General features: G+C 40.7%; 1 protein-coding gene across 1 annotated transcript in view; it reads right to left on the bottom strand.

The window, feature by feature from the left end:
* Positions 1-15,351, bottom strand: part of LOC117531951 (CDK-activating kinase assembly factor MAT1-like) — a 117,779-nt gene that overhangs the window by 81,584 nt on the left and 20,844 nt on the right. Inside the window, exons 5-7 of the mRNA XM_034195139.1 lie at positions 13,101-13,204; positions 12,562-12,702; positions 10,561-10,692 (exon numbers count right to left, since the gene is read on the bottom strand). Coding sequence (XP_034051030.1) covers positions 10,561-10,692; positions 12,562-12,702; positions 13,101-13,204 — 377 coding nt within the window. The remainder of the gene's footprint in view (positions 1-10,560; positions 10,693-12,561; positions 12,703-13,100; positions 13,205-15,351) is intronic.

Genomic DNA, 15,351 nt, shown 5'->3' with positions numbered 1-15,351 from the left:
TTCCTCTCCAACAAAATATCAATGTCAACCTAACTTGAAGAAATGTGAACATATTTGAAATTAAGCAAATCCTCAAGACCAGCAAACCTACAACTGTTAAATTTTCTAGTCTGTTACAGCTGTAAACGACAGTTTGTCAAGCACCAAACCTCAATTAAACCTGAATAATGTAGGCTTGTAAAAAAAAAAAAAAATAAAAAAAAAAACATTTTTATGTAAAACAAGTCGAATGTACTTCAGTTGGAATTTCTGCAAGGAGATGCATTTTTCACCAAGACAAGATAGAGTACAATAAAACAACACAAAAAATAAAATATTTGAAGCACACAATACACATCACTGCAAAAAAGAACAAGATTATACGTGAAGTTAAATGATTTGTATTGCACATAACATAAATTACATTATCAGTGTGTTCCACCAGTTGTGATACATAAAAGTTGATCCATTACTTTTGGAAGCTGAGATTTCACACTGGCTTCAGTTACTGATGACCCTTACCATGATTATCGAGTGAGAAACACAATACTTCTTGAGGATATTACAGATTTATTTTATTTTTTTCTTAAATTTTAAGGACTGTTTGTTCAAAGTTGGAATTCCCACAGAGCTGCAGGGTGCATGTTTGGTACAGCATTAAAATACTACTTGGAAGACCAGTCAGACTTGTGAAACAAACCTTGAAACCTCTAAACCAACACAGAGGAAGGAACTGAGTAACTGAGAAACAAAGAAAAGATAAAAAGATTAAAAAAAAAAAGCAAAGAAAGGGTCGTGGAGGAGTATAAACAAGAGAGGACAGAATGAACTGATGAAAACCAAATGAAACAAGTAACATGTGTCACCTGGCCTCAGGCTGCCTGCCCTCACACATGCCTAGGCTCATGTAGGCACACAGGGAAACATTTTCAGTATAGAAATTCCAAAAAACACCAAGAGTTGTACAGTTATTGTGCATCCATACTGAAGGAACAATCTCCAACCAGGCAGATTCAATTGCCAGTTTATTGCCAAAGCATTTCTATGATAATGCAGAAGAAACAATATACGGCACCAGTTCCTGTTCCCCAACCTGAACTGACCTGATCTATAACGTGAGTACTAAAGAATCTGGCATCCAGGTACTAGTCCCAGCTGCATGCATCCCCTTGGCCTTTTCCAGTTGCTGAGGTACTCAGCACAAATGCACCTGTACACTTGAGCACAATCAGGGAAGCATACTACATGGCCATATTGCTGTAGCTGATTATCCAAAACAGTGCAAGTACACCTTATTGAATCTCCCACAATAATCCCTTATTTGATAGAAAGTCATTCCAGTGGTATCTAAGAAATTCTCTGGAAAGACCTAACACCAAAAACATCCAGTTGTTGTCTTAAGTCACTAGCGGAAGTCCAGGTTTCACTGTCATACAGTAGCTAAGAGTAAAATATCCATGACAGTGAAGATTAGGCATTTGTTGTACTGGAAAGATATAAGTACTGCCAAAAACCTCCATCCAGTGATCTCATGACTCCATAAGCTCTTCCAAAACAACTAATCGAGTTTGGACCCAGGTGCTGCCATGCAGGGGAAGACCACTCAGCACAGAGCTGGAACCATCTTCCAAAGGTGGGACCATTGGTGCTGTCTGGTGCCCCCTCCCAAGAAATTAGGATCCACATGGCTTTCACCTCCTCATCTCCTTCACAATGTGTGCAATCATCTGACGGAAAGTCGTAGTGATGTGTCAGCAAGAGGATCACCTACAGTACTGGATGCAAGTTTAATATTGTGCTTAGGCAAACGGTAACACCATTTTAATATTAAGAGTATCTCTGTCTTCTGATGCATTAATACTTTCCCAATCACTGCCAATTTGTGCTGCAAGTTCCATCCCAGCAGAATAGTAGTATTTGTTAGGGAGGGCCTAAATAACTCATCCATCAAAATTTCAAATATATACATATGTGTTCATCATCCTCATATTATCTATATCAGCTTACAGTCATTTCAAAAGCAAACATCCCTGACATAAAATGCCATAAAGCAGAATTACAAAATAACACAAACAGAACCAAAACAATTAGGGAGTAGACTTTCATTACAGCTCAACTAGTAAACTGAGAAATCAAAATCAGGACTATGGGGTGTTACATAGTGGATCCATTTTATCCAGTATGAGGTAAATTGTTCCAATTTGTGGTTGACACACGCGATTATCTTTTCCATATTGCTAATGTCCATCCATCCATTTAAAGTCGGGCTTTCCTGTAAAAGCCATTTCCTAGTTAATGCCTTTTTAGCTGCACCCAACAAAATGTTCAGTAAATACGTATTTGTCCTTTTTTAACCATTTCTGTGGTAAATTAATAAGTATACTGTATAATCTTCATCTCTAGAGGCATTACATCCTTGAATATGTCTTGGAAAACCACATGTATTTCTCTCCAGAAGTCCTTGATAGCTGGGCAGTCCCAGAAAACATGGTGGTGGTTTGCATGTTGGTTACCTCATTCTCCAACATATAGGGGGAGCTCTGAGAGGATGTAATAAAATATACGATTTTTCAAGCAATTCCCTCCAGATCTGTGAACTAGTACATTTCCAATCATATCTCCACATTGTTGTCCATTCCTCCTCAGATATACAATATTTTCTGAGTTCTATGTTTGTCTATGTAGTGTACAAAGACCTCAAGATATTTCTTTATAATTTTTAAGTTATTTTTGTAGCAAGCTTAGTCAAGCACTTCATCTACTACCATAATGTTTTCACATTAATATTGTGCTCAGGACAGTCACCACTGTTCTTGTTCATGGGGTAAATAAGGTCTAGACTTCACTTGTTTTTATAAAGTGCGTTGACATAACTTATTTAGCACTATATACATAAAGTGAACTAAAATGAATGTCTTGTTCTCTGTTTTTAAAGGTATACAAAAATAGCCAGCTATAAAATTTAAAAAATATTTTTATGTTCATGTTTCACATCTGATGGAATACAAAAAAAACACCACTCAAAACAAATTGTGTTCTTTCAGATTTTCCATTAAAACAAAAATAATATACACATTTCTCTAGGGCTTTTGCAAAACCTTTAACCCTGAGGTGCCAAGAATCCCCTACTATGTCCCATTCATTCCTTCAACACAGTGGCACCCCACCACGCACTAATTAAACCCAGACCAACTAGTCACTATTCCTCTCTTTCACACTCTCTCACTGTGTCCATCCATCTTCATTGAGAGTTTCAGAACAGTTTACCTCCCCTACTGCGCCAATCAAACAGAAGTACGATGATGAAGGGGTGGAGAGAAAAGGAAAGACCGGGGTCATTAAGAGTGAGAGGCAAAGGGGGAGTTCAAGATGACTAAAGGACATTAAATCAGATTTTAAGATAGGCAAAACAGAGCCCACCCTGAGTCTAGAGAATTTTCAGTTACATTCCCCATAAAGGTACCTTCAAAACTGGCACACATTACCATGAACAAACAGCATGCAATCTAAGACACGGAGAACAGCAGCCTTTGTTATTCTGAATATATATTTATAAGAAGAAGGCCACTCACAGCTTCTTTAAAAATATTCTAGAATGTTGCCGACCTCAACATTTTAATGACATCTATTACAGACCAGACCCTTTCATCAAGAGCCATTAAAATCTATTTGTTTAAATGGATTGCATGACTATAGCCTTTTTGATTGGAACCGGATGCGCGGAGTGCTTTACAATGATGCCTCACATTCACCCATTTCTCTCTCTCTCTCACGCACACACACACACACACACACACAAACCTACACCCAAGCATGCTGTCAAGGCGCTCAAGTACACAACTTTGAGAAAGGATCTTGCCCAAGGGCTGTTAGTGATTTTCCAGTCTGATGTGGATTTGAAAAGAGAATCCTTTGGTCTCAAGCACGAGGCATTAGAGGATTAAACAGGTTGTTTTCACCCAGGGAAACACTGTGTGTACTTTGGAAGATAACACTCAGTTATATCTTGATGTTACAAGCTTTGGCAGTGACAGTGCCAGTCTTGATCTCTTTGATGGTGTGGACCTGTACATTTTTCTCCAGCTGGCAATGGTGCATGAGCCGTGCATGACAATATCTTTGATGGTGTAGACTTTGCATATTTAATCTTGGAAATCATTCTACAAGTGGGTGAGGGCCCTGTTCATTTTTTTCCCCCTTTTGCATTTTGTTCTCCTCAGTGGAGCTGGTAGGCTTTGTTAATTTTACTTTGAAAGAGTCTGTCAGATTTTGGATCTCGATGTCTGCGGAGTCTGCCGTCTACTGGAGCAGCACGCTGTTTTAATCCTGTTATAGCTCCCACTGTGAATGTGCAAGTGGAACTCTCCACTGATTTTCAGGCTGCCTGATCACACAGATGCATTTCTTAGATTTTTCACAGTTACATCGATGACAACACTTATAAGAGTGCACAAAGCTGAGCCTCTAGCACACTGTTTTGAACAGGCTGTGTTTATGACTAATAGATGTGCACATGCACCAAGTCTGCTCACAGTGGAGAGTGGCTGCTGTTTTTACCATGACAGCATCAAAATAAACAGTTATCATTAAAAAATGAGTCATCATAACACGACATCACACTTATGTAAACTTTGCAATTAATCTGTGACTCCTTTCTTAACGTTAGCAGCTACATTCCATTCAAGCCCCCATGGGAATGTTTTCCTCAAAGTGATGTAAATGCTGTTGGGAAAAGTTGGAAAAATTAGTACTCACGAGTACTTTGTTTTCAACAGTCTCCATAGCTGTTTTTTGCAAATGGCGTATACTTTGAGACCAGTCAGGGAAGTGCACAAAGTAATCCCAGTGTATCACCGGATGGTCACTAACAGCCAAAATCCAAGTTCTTATGATTTTTGTGAGACGTGTTCTTTAAAGGCTTATGTGACTAACCAGACAGAACAGTTTGTCAAAAGCTCCAGTAAAATAAAGCAAGAGAAGAGGGGACTGACCACCTCCCTCCCCCCCAGCAAAGCAGAGAAGGCAATAAGTCAAAGGACCACTGGAGCAACACTCACAAAAGAGCCAACATAAACATCTGCTTTCAACATTATGGAGGCCCATCCTATATACCTATATATTATGTGTGTCCTCACAATGTTTTCAGGTTTGTGCATAACTGGTATTCAAGTATGTTATAAGACCTCTGTGGCACTAATATGAAACTTTGGGGACCATCAATAATAATAAAACATCAGGATGATTATTTCTTCATGCCAGGAGGAAGTATTCTTCCTTCTCTCAAGAATGCATATCATATTTAAGATTGAGAGAGTTACACTTTCAGCAATCTGGTAAAACTAGGAGTCGCTGAGGAGTTAATTTTGACTGAAAATGTGATATTATCCTTTTTTGTTGTTGTTGTTTTTTAGCTCTACCGTCCATCACATTGACAGTACAGTACCACTCAAACTTTTATTCATGTGTATACGTATTTATTCCTCTCCATCTTAATTCTGTTTGAAATAATGGAGCAGGACTCAGTCTCATCATATCACTGATTGATTCAAATCCGGGTGGGGGTGTGTGGGGGGGTAATGTCCTGTATGTAACCAAGAGTTGCCAATGGGTCACAAAAAAAAAAAAAAAAAAAAAAGATTTCAAAAACCTGATCAAAAACAACCCATTTGTCTCATAAATTGCAGGGGACCCACCATAGATTACTTCTGATAATGCCATCTGACCCACTTAGTGTACAGTAAACAGATTCACGCCCACCACATCCCCACCACGGTGTGCGCGTGCACACACACACAGACACACACACAAGCATATAACCTGATCATTAATGGTGTCCATCTCTACCTCGACTTTGCAGTTCAACAGGATACATCAGCACCTCCCCACCATCACACATAAAACTATACTAGGTTGTTGTCTGCTGAACACCAGGGTTCCAGAGCTGCAGTTAACCTAAACAGAGATACGGATGGAGCCGTGGAGCCTGTGCAGCCTGCTTCCTAATGGCTAAAGTGATAATTACAGCAAAGAACTACATGAAACAGCAGACAACAGTATTGAGGGAAAGCATTACTTATTTAGAAGCCAACCTTGTGCCATCCCATGCACCTTCTGCCAGGGCATTGCCAGCACTTCTGTATGGATAAAGAATTTTGCACTCCCTGCTGGCCCACTGTACTGCAAGTAGCAAGTGTAAAAACTGCTGCCTGCATAGTGCACCCCATTGCCTTACAAGTTTAAATATAACCACCTGGCCAATGGCAGCTGCCCCAGCGCAAAGCCCCTAAAGCTGACAACTCCTTTTTCCGCTGGGTCGGACAAGCCGAGCCTGCCTGTGGGCACTGGTTCCTGAGGCCAACTTAAACAAGGCCAAGTCAGGGGCATGGGCAGAGGTGTGAATGTCCACATGTGCTGATGCCAATCAGGACTGACGTTCGCCTTTACCCCTTAAGCTGTTCTCAATCCCCCCCATGGCTATCAAGTTAGCGTGGGCGATCCATAAAACTAAATAAATAAAATTGCTAAAGCTACAACGTGAGGGTTATGGACTCTCATATAATTCACCATCTTTAGTTTGCGAATGCATTATACATAAGACAGCACAAACAGCAAACAAACCTGCCTCTGTCAATATTTGGTGCAAACTGTGCGAATAAAGGAAATGAGTGTGACACAGAAAAGAATGACGGGGTGGGGGGAGACTATGTGGTGGCAACGTCTCAAGCAGAACTGGTTAGGCCAGTCTGCCTGAGCAAAGCATGCTCATGGCCTGCAATGACGGCTACGTCTACTGAGCAGAGGTCACCACAGAGGACAACTTAACCAAGTAAGACAGGCTTGAGCAAACAAGCTCACAGTGTGTATGCGAGTTAGTGTGTACATGTTTGTGTTGTCTTCGGCAGTCAAATTCCACTGTCTTAAGTGCAGAATGGAATAAAGCCAGAGAGAACCCAGGGTTATTTCAGCACGCTACACATCTATGTTTAGAGATAAACTTTCCACCCACATTTAGCTGAACACGTGCATGTCAGTTGCACTTTGTGTGTGTGTGTGTGTGTGTGTGTGTGTGTGTGTGTGTGTGTGTGTGTGTGTGTGTGTGTGTGTGTGTGTGTGTGCGCGCGTTCTCTGCTTTCATAAGGTGCCCGTTCTGGCCTCGTCAGGTATGTCAGCTGCTCTGCTGCCTGTGAGGCATGCACAGGACCCTCACAGTGCGGGAACCTGAAGCATTTTATTCAAGATCGTGCTGAAAGCTGCCCCAAGGTAGAGAGATTCCCAAACGGTCAACCACATTAAGGAAGGATATATAATGGCATATGAGTACAATCCTCCTGTCTCTCCCTCCCCAACCGTACATATGGATGCATCAACAACAAAACAACACGAATAAAAAAACTATTACTCACACACACACACACTGCATCAACTATGTGTGATTTCTTTGTCAATAACCCTCAACTAACATCCGTTTTTTTTTTTTTTTTTGCTTTAAGCAAACATGACAACACTTGTCATAGCGCGGAGGCTAGTCTAGTGTCAAACAACAGCACACACAACCTGTTTCAACAGCTGTGTCCCAACCTCCCACATTGTTTCTCTTTTGATTTCAGCGGACATCTATTTCAAAAAGACACTTTATTCTTCAAAGAATGTTTATTCCGAGTATGCGTGCGTATGCTTGGCATAGAGTCCGTGCATGCACACGGGTAACTGTGTGTGTTCCATCAATAGGGTGCCTACAAAGCGAGGGATTACTGACTGATTCCAGACCATTCCTGAGGCAAGACCAGGCCCATCCCACCTTATATCACACCTGGACCTGGAGTACCTTCCCTGAGGATCGGCTAACTTCTTCAAACATCCATTTGACAGCAGCAGAGTATCCAGTATTAGTGGTGGAATTTCCTTCCCTGTTGCTGGAACTTAATCCGGGCTGTCTAGTGCCAGCATGGCCTTGGATGTTCCCAGTAAACAACATGACACAGCCAGATACAACATTAGATCACTCTTTAAATAAAGACTTGAGCTATTAGGAAGCTGATGAAGAATTAGTAGCAATGCGTTCCATTAATCAAGCCGCTCAAAGGCAGGCAGATATGTCATTCCAACAGTGACAGCTCACCTTAGCCTGAAGAGAAGCAGCTGTCCGAAGTGCTGAGGGGCAAGTGGTGTTGGTGGGAGTGAGCTGAGGTGTAGGAACGCAATGAATTTCTGCTTCTGTCACTGGTGAGCTCACAAAAACATCCAGATGAAAAAAAAAAATAGGAGGCCATGAGTCAGTCCCCACTCTATCAATTTGGGTATCCTTTGTGCATGTACCATTTGGAAGTCTTTGAACTTCAAATTTATAGCCAACACCAAAATATTATAAACTCAATGCAACAAATCTAGACCATTTATCTGCTTAATTGTGAATGAAATGACAAGGTAACACACACCTCATCAAAAAAAAAAAAAAAAAAAAAAAATGGCTGAACAGCGGGGTATCATTTCCAAAAGGCGCTGTAGTTCCAACACTACTTGCCCAATGGGGATATAATTAGCTTTGAATTATAAATTAAACTCTGCACTTCATTTTCATATTGATTATTTACTCTCAATATGAATACAAAGTGGTAGAATGCAACAATAAGAACTTTGAGATGCCCAAATATTTATGTCCCAACTGTACTTCGTGAGAGAATGGATTATTTACACTGCTGCCACTGAAAATAAAGACAAATTGTGGAAATCAGAGCCAGCAGTACAAATGTGTTTTTACATTTGCCTCCTCCAATTTCTGCTGTAGAAAGACTAAAAGCATGCTTGGAACAAGGGACCACAACCCAGCAGACAAATGAATTCCAGCAATTTGTAGAAATCCACCACTCTGTGCTGAAATCCAACCAAGTTCAACATGAGCTGTTCTTATGGACTGTGAGGTGAAGGGAAATCCAAACCCACACGTTCCCCTGACTCAAGCCCACCAGATGCATGGCGAGAATCTACCCCACCAGCAGGGGCTCCAGGAGGGGAGAGGATGATGAGAAATGGCAAGAAATAAAGGAGGAAAAACAGCCAGAGAAGGAGCCAAGAGCAACATAATCAGACTGGTTCTCTCCATCAGCAAATTTAACCTAATGTTGCACATCACAGGGATTAGAGCCACGGAACCACATCTGACATATCATTTGGGACAATCATTTCTAAACCTACTCCTCTGACACCAGAGCATGAAGGAAAACTGAGTACTTGAGTGTTGAATTTGTGGGTGTTTAAAAGCACCACTGATTATTAGTGCATCACATGACAGCAAAAACACATTTAAAATGGATATGCAACCTGAACAAAGACTGACAATAGGAGACTAGATTTATACGAAAGTGCATCATAAATCTACCTCCGTCCTGAGTCTAGGTGAGTACTAAACGCTGGTCTCGTACACACCACTGAACTGTGGAAAGACGACCACACCTCATGAGGGTTGGAAGTGATGACACAGCCCACCTCGTCACAGTAAAATGAAAATAAACGACTGAAAATCTGAATGACATCCAAATGGAAGGTCTCTCTAGACACGGTTAGGGCAAAAGTGAGAGCTTAACACAGAGCCCTGAGCCCACATACTACACTCTGGGGCAGGAATGTGATGACATGACTGGTAAGGTGAAGGCCGACTCCCACATTAAAGAAGCACTGGAGACAGAGAACATCAGAACATCCACTATTCAGAGGTCAAAATCACCACACAAACCCTTCTGTCAACAAGGGGTGTGCATCAAGTGCAAATTAGCATTGTTTTGCAGGAACTCTGAAAAAATCAAAGTGGGAGAGCCCAGATAATTATAATATTGTATGATTACACTGTCCTGTTCTGTACATCCCTTTGTGTCCATGTATTTATATTCTCTCGCTGCACAACAATGAAGCTGAATTTGTGTTCTTTACAACTATACCCTCTCTTTGTTATATACGGGACGCAACGTTTCCAAGCGGGTAGGATAGCTGAGCTGCACTGCACTGCAAACAACCAAGACTGCCGCATGCGATTACCAAACAACTCAAATGGTCTTCCGCACAGCTTCGACAGATAGTGCTAAAGGTGTTGCTTCAGCTTATTCTAACCTAATTTGAAGGCTGGCTATGTACAGTACATCCGGAAAGTATTCACATCGCTTCACATTTTGTTATGTTACAGATTACTCAGGAACACTCACAGAGTTGTCCTGAAGCCATAAATGGTGTTTTATGGTAATCATATTGTAACGAATTGTATAATTAATTTTAATAAGTATCATCATACCATGAAAAGTCAACTGCTGCATGGAAGAAACACTGACCTCTTCCATCCAATACATCCAAGCCTGTGATGTATTGAACTCACTTGAGGGCAGCGACATTCCTGTAATAGCCCCATCTCAGCTGTGGTTGTACTGTAGCATTGGGAAATTGCTGTCCTACTGTATAGTATGTCTAGCTTCTCTTATTAGTTTCTCTGTGGGCATTCTACTGTCAACTAAAACAGTAAAGCTCAGATTGGCAAATCCTTGCTGATAAATATCTTGTGTATATGGACAATTACCTGACCTAAAGAAATGCTCTCACCATAAGGATGCCTGTAGAAAACACAGTGGCAGGTTTGACCGACTGTTTCTGCTTTTCTATCTGGGTCTCCAGCTGGACAGTGCGGTCTTTGTGTTGGGCAAGCAAGATGCTGGCAGGCAGTTTTGACTGTTCCTGGACAAGCACATGGAAATTGATAGGAGTATGATAAACTGTGAGTACAAACATTGCCAAATGCTGCTTTCGTAACATTTCTGCTAAAAAAAAAAAAAAAAAAACAATACTAGCAATTCTAAAGGTTAAAGACTTTTCATTGTGAATGTTTTGTACATTGGCAAGAAATGACATCATAAGAAGACACCTTAAGATCAGATGTATCAATCGTCTGTTTGGGGCACTCTGAGGCAAGCTGCCACATTACCAATGTAGACTCTTAACAAAAGTATGGCACCACAAGAGATGTTGCTTCAAGTGTACTGTGTCGCCTTCATCCTCACCTCCGCATTAAATGCAAGGTCGGATGTTTCACTTCCTATAGTGGAGTGATGCCAAGCATAGAGGTCTAAGAACACAAGTTTGGACATGTTGTGCACTGAAGAGGTAGGACATTTTTGCTAAGAAACAAAAACAAACTTCATGACATGAATAGATAACTGCACACAAATAACTCTGGGTCTGACTGTAAAAATGTACGACTTGTAATTAGTGCAGCATTAGATGCACCATTGTATTATGCAGTGAAGACCTTTATCATAAAAACTAATCTAGTATTATTTGTAATTAAAACAAGTAACATTTTTACCCTGCAATGCGGTGAAGCAGGGTATTGTAATTGCTCCGGTGTGTCTGTCTTTCTATGAACAAGATAACTAAAATACATTGTGGGAATGTTACTTCGGCAGATATCTCAGATATCAGTTTTGACTCACTGGGTGCAATGCTGAAAAAAGTTGGTTTCTTAGAATGTAAAAGATTAAGAACCACGCCCTACTTTTTTGAGGGGGGACAGGCTCAAAACTTCTCAATTGACCCTCATATATTTCTGCAACCAATCAGGATAGACAGATGATCTAAAGATATTGATAAGCAAACTACTTATGAGTGACTGGTAACATGAACTATTATTGGATATGGCTGTATCCCAGTGTGCATAGTGTAGCGACTGCATCAGTCCTCTGATGCCTTTCATATAGGTGCTTACTGTATACAAGGTCTGTCAATAAAGTAAAGGTCCTTTTTAATTTTTCAAAAACTATATGAATGAAATCCATACAGTTTTTGAAAAAATAAAAAGGACCTATACTTTATTGACAGACCTCGTATGAATTTTATGTGATGACTTGATTTGTTGATATTACATCGTTAAAATTCTTTTCTTATCACAGTTATCTGAAAAAAACTGTTCCATGTGTGAGCAAAAATAAACAATACAACTACAGACAAATAATTCAAAATCTACCCATCTTACTGTGCTTATCTGGATAACGGCTGTGGTGAGCGGGTTACAAGGAGAGTGCAATGCAAAATTAGTGCACATTATTCCAACCTTTGCATTCGATTATCAAGACATTTGCCATGTTTTTAGTTATGTATTTCATTGGTCAGTGAGCCACATCTTCAGGAAGAAGCAACTAGGCATCAATGTGTGTGCATGTGCAAGTCAAGTTATCTTTTAGGCCACAGGGACACACAGATGTCAGAGATCAGTGGAGCTGCTCCAGGGTGAGAGCTGATCTCATCTCCCTACAGTCAATCGGCCCTGTGCCTTAAACAAACAAACACAGCTTAGCTTGCTATCTGTGCTGATGCTTCAGTGGCAATGTTTCAGTGGCCCACTTTGCAGGAACAATCACTCCCAAAGCCTGATGGCTCAACACAATGGAGCCAAAAGACTTTGGAATCACAGAAGGAGAACAATGCGGCCTGCAGCACAATGACGGGTAATAGGCCCTTAGTGTTCTCACAGCCGTGAACCCTCAGGGTGAGGGTGTGTGCTCTTGCCATTCTGTGGTCATGTCCACATAGAACTTGCGTGTATCTCACCAGTTCATCCAGCAGAGCCTGCTTGTTCTTCCTCTTGGCCTGCAGCTGCCTCTGCTCCTCCTGGAGCACCTCCAGTCTCCGCTGATTGCTCTCCTGCTGCTCCAGCAACAGGCGCTCCTCCAGCTCCTCGTGCTCTCGTGACTGAAGTAAAGAAAAAGTGTGAGCGGAAAAAAAGGAGATACTGCTAGGAATTTTGACAGTGTCCTGGATAAAGATTCTGAATGCCAAAACAGACCTAATGGCGTTACCCTGTGCCTACAGCTACATCCTGAAATCCACACAAGTGGCACTCAGCAAAAACTACCCCCCCCCCCCCCATTAACTATAATCTGACTCTTTTTTTCCCCAATTAATCCATTAATATTTAGAACACATAAATAACAGACAAAGTGAAGTTAAACTGTATCCACTGTGACATCCCTAATATCTACTTTGTCAGAATACACACAAAAAAGAGATAGTCAGTTTGCAATGACATACAAATAGCATCAAAGTATCCAATAAATACAATACATGTAGTAAATCTATTTGGTTCATACAAGTTTAGCTTTATTCCTCTGGATGAGATCTCTGTTCTCCTTTTGGTACTGCTCCATCTTCTGCTTGGTGTCCTCCACGTCAACATTGTTGGTTAAGTTAAACACTACATAGGAGACATGTGCCAGTGTTAAACTTTTTAAGCCAACAGATCATGTGCAAGTTTAATATGCCCACAGACAGCCAACAGTTTAAACCCAGAAATGATTACTGCAAAATCCCATGGAGTTCTCAGTGATTCGAAAGACAATAAATGTGTGCAGGTGAAGAGTAAGGAAAAGTGCATAAAATGATGCAAAACATTCGCAAAATGTTCCATTTATTGAACTGGTAGAGCCTTACAAATGGGATCTGGTATTTCAATCATGCTGTTGATTTAGGTGAACCGGTGTCAATTTAAGGAAAAGACTCGAGTTATGAAGTTTCAAAATATTCAGCATATTCTATTCAACAATGAATGTACATAGAATGCCATTAGTGCAATTTCCAGCACTGCGTACAGACAGGCAGTCAGTCAGACCGACTTGATTTTCAGGATAATTGATTAATGGTCATGTCAACAGTTCAAGTTAAAAATTATGGCCCAACATGGAAAGGATATTTGGAATGGCTGTTCTTAGGAATTAGTTAAAGATGCACCTATGGTTACTATTAAATATTCTACAAATAATGAACATTTATGAGTGCAATGGAAAGAATATTTAATGAGGTGAAAGATGGAAAATTCCATCTTTCACCGCATTAAATATTCTTACCATTGAACGAATGAAAAAACATTCATTATTTGTTTTATATAACGCCTAAAATAGATCCTTGTCATTTGATATTTTATTCATTCATAAACAAGAGAAAAGGGTCTTACACCCTTTCCAATCCTACGGTGTCTGCCAAAGCTTGGTAGAGAGACTGAGATGCCTCGTCTCACCCAGGTGTCACCTGTTGGAGCCTGCTGTACCCCAGTGGCCCCACACAAGCCCCGAGCTGCGGTGGGGCCAACCTGGCCTGCACAGCTCTGCCTCCGGCAAACACTGCTTTCTCAGACACCCCACCCACCCCCCCAAACTCGCTCTCAAACCCCCTCAGCGCATGCAGCCTTCCCGTCTGTTACCCAGCATGTTGGGCCGCTGTTTGTTTTTAAGCTAAGTGAGTACCGTCACCGCTAATGTGAGCACAGAGCGGCGTGCAATAGCACAAAACATATGGAACCAAAATTGTACGGTAAATGGAGCAGAATGACAAATGGTACGAATAATCCATATTTGCACAGCATGCAAACCACCAATCAAATGACAAGGATCTAGATAAAGAGTCATATTTCCTTTCTAGTTGTCACATGACCTTCAGCATTGTTTAAGCTCGAAAGACAAACTCAAGGTGACCACTTGGAAACCGTTTGGAACCAATATCGATTAAATGCGGTGAAAAAAGGGGTCTTAATTAAGAATAAAGTGGGCTTCTTTTGGAAAGAAGTGACCAACGAACAAGGCCACAAAGAACCATATATTATGGTATCAATGAATCACAAATAATTATTTGTCACTGAATAATAAAAATTTATTATAATTAATTAATTATAATAAATTTTTATTAGTCAGTGTCAACCATGCGAGATGTGGGTGTTGCACTCTCTGAGCTCCTTCTTGTTTCTTTTGGTGTGTGAAACCAATCACACAAATGCGAAAGTGTGCTTTTAATTGTGGACTCTGATCAGTTTGAAGCTGCATATGAGAATCTGGATGGCTTCCATCCCAAGTATTCAAATTGCACATGGTTGTAAAATGGCCAAAAATGCTTTCATGTCGAAATAAGACTTGTTCACCTTATGCACCAAAGGTAAGAGACTCAGAGGGGCTACAAAGAGATGTGAGGTGTTTTGAATGAGAATGTTCTGAATTGTGTATGAACGGTCACAAAAACATTTGTACCAAGCATATGCACGGTTAAACCTCAAAAAGCAGCAAACTTAACAATGTGACACAATGCCTACGTGCTTGTATGTTTTAAAGCACACAGCAAATATACTTCAAAATAGGGGATGGCAAATGAGATATGTGTGTCTTCCAGCTGTCTGCATACTTCTGTTTATACAACAAGACTGTCTGTGGGGTGGACACTTTCTGCACATGTGCAAAAGATTGCTATCAATCTCTTTTCAAACAAAGCATCTACTCTTGATTTCTAGTAGAGGCATAAATGGCACCTTTGTACGTGCAACTGCAACTACAAATTGTTTCCCCCATAGTGCAAACTATC

This window comes from Thalassophryne amazonica, chromosome 19, assembly GCF_902500255.1.
Source record: "Thalassophryne amazonica chromosome 19, fThaAma1.1, whole genome shotgun sequence".
Lineage (NCBI taxonomy): Eukaryota > Metazoa > Chordata > Actinopteri > Batrachoidiformes > Batrachoididae > Thalassophryne > Thalassophryne amazonica.
The sequence above is the reverse complement of the archived record's forward strand: the minus strand, read 5'-3'. Positions and strand labels throughout refer to the sequence as shown.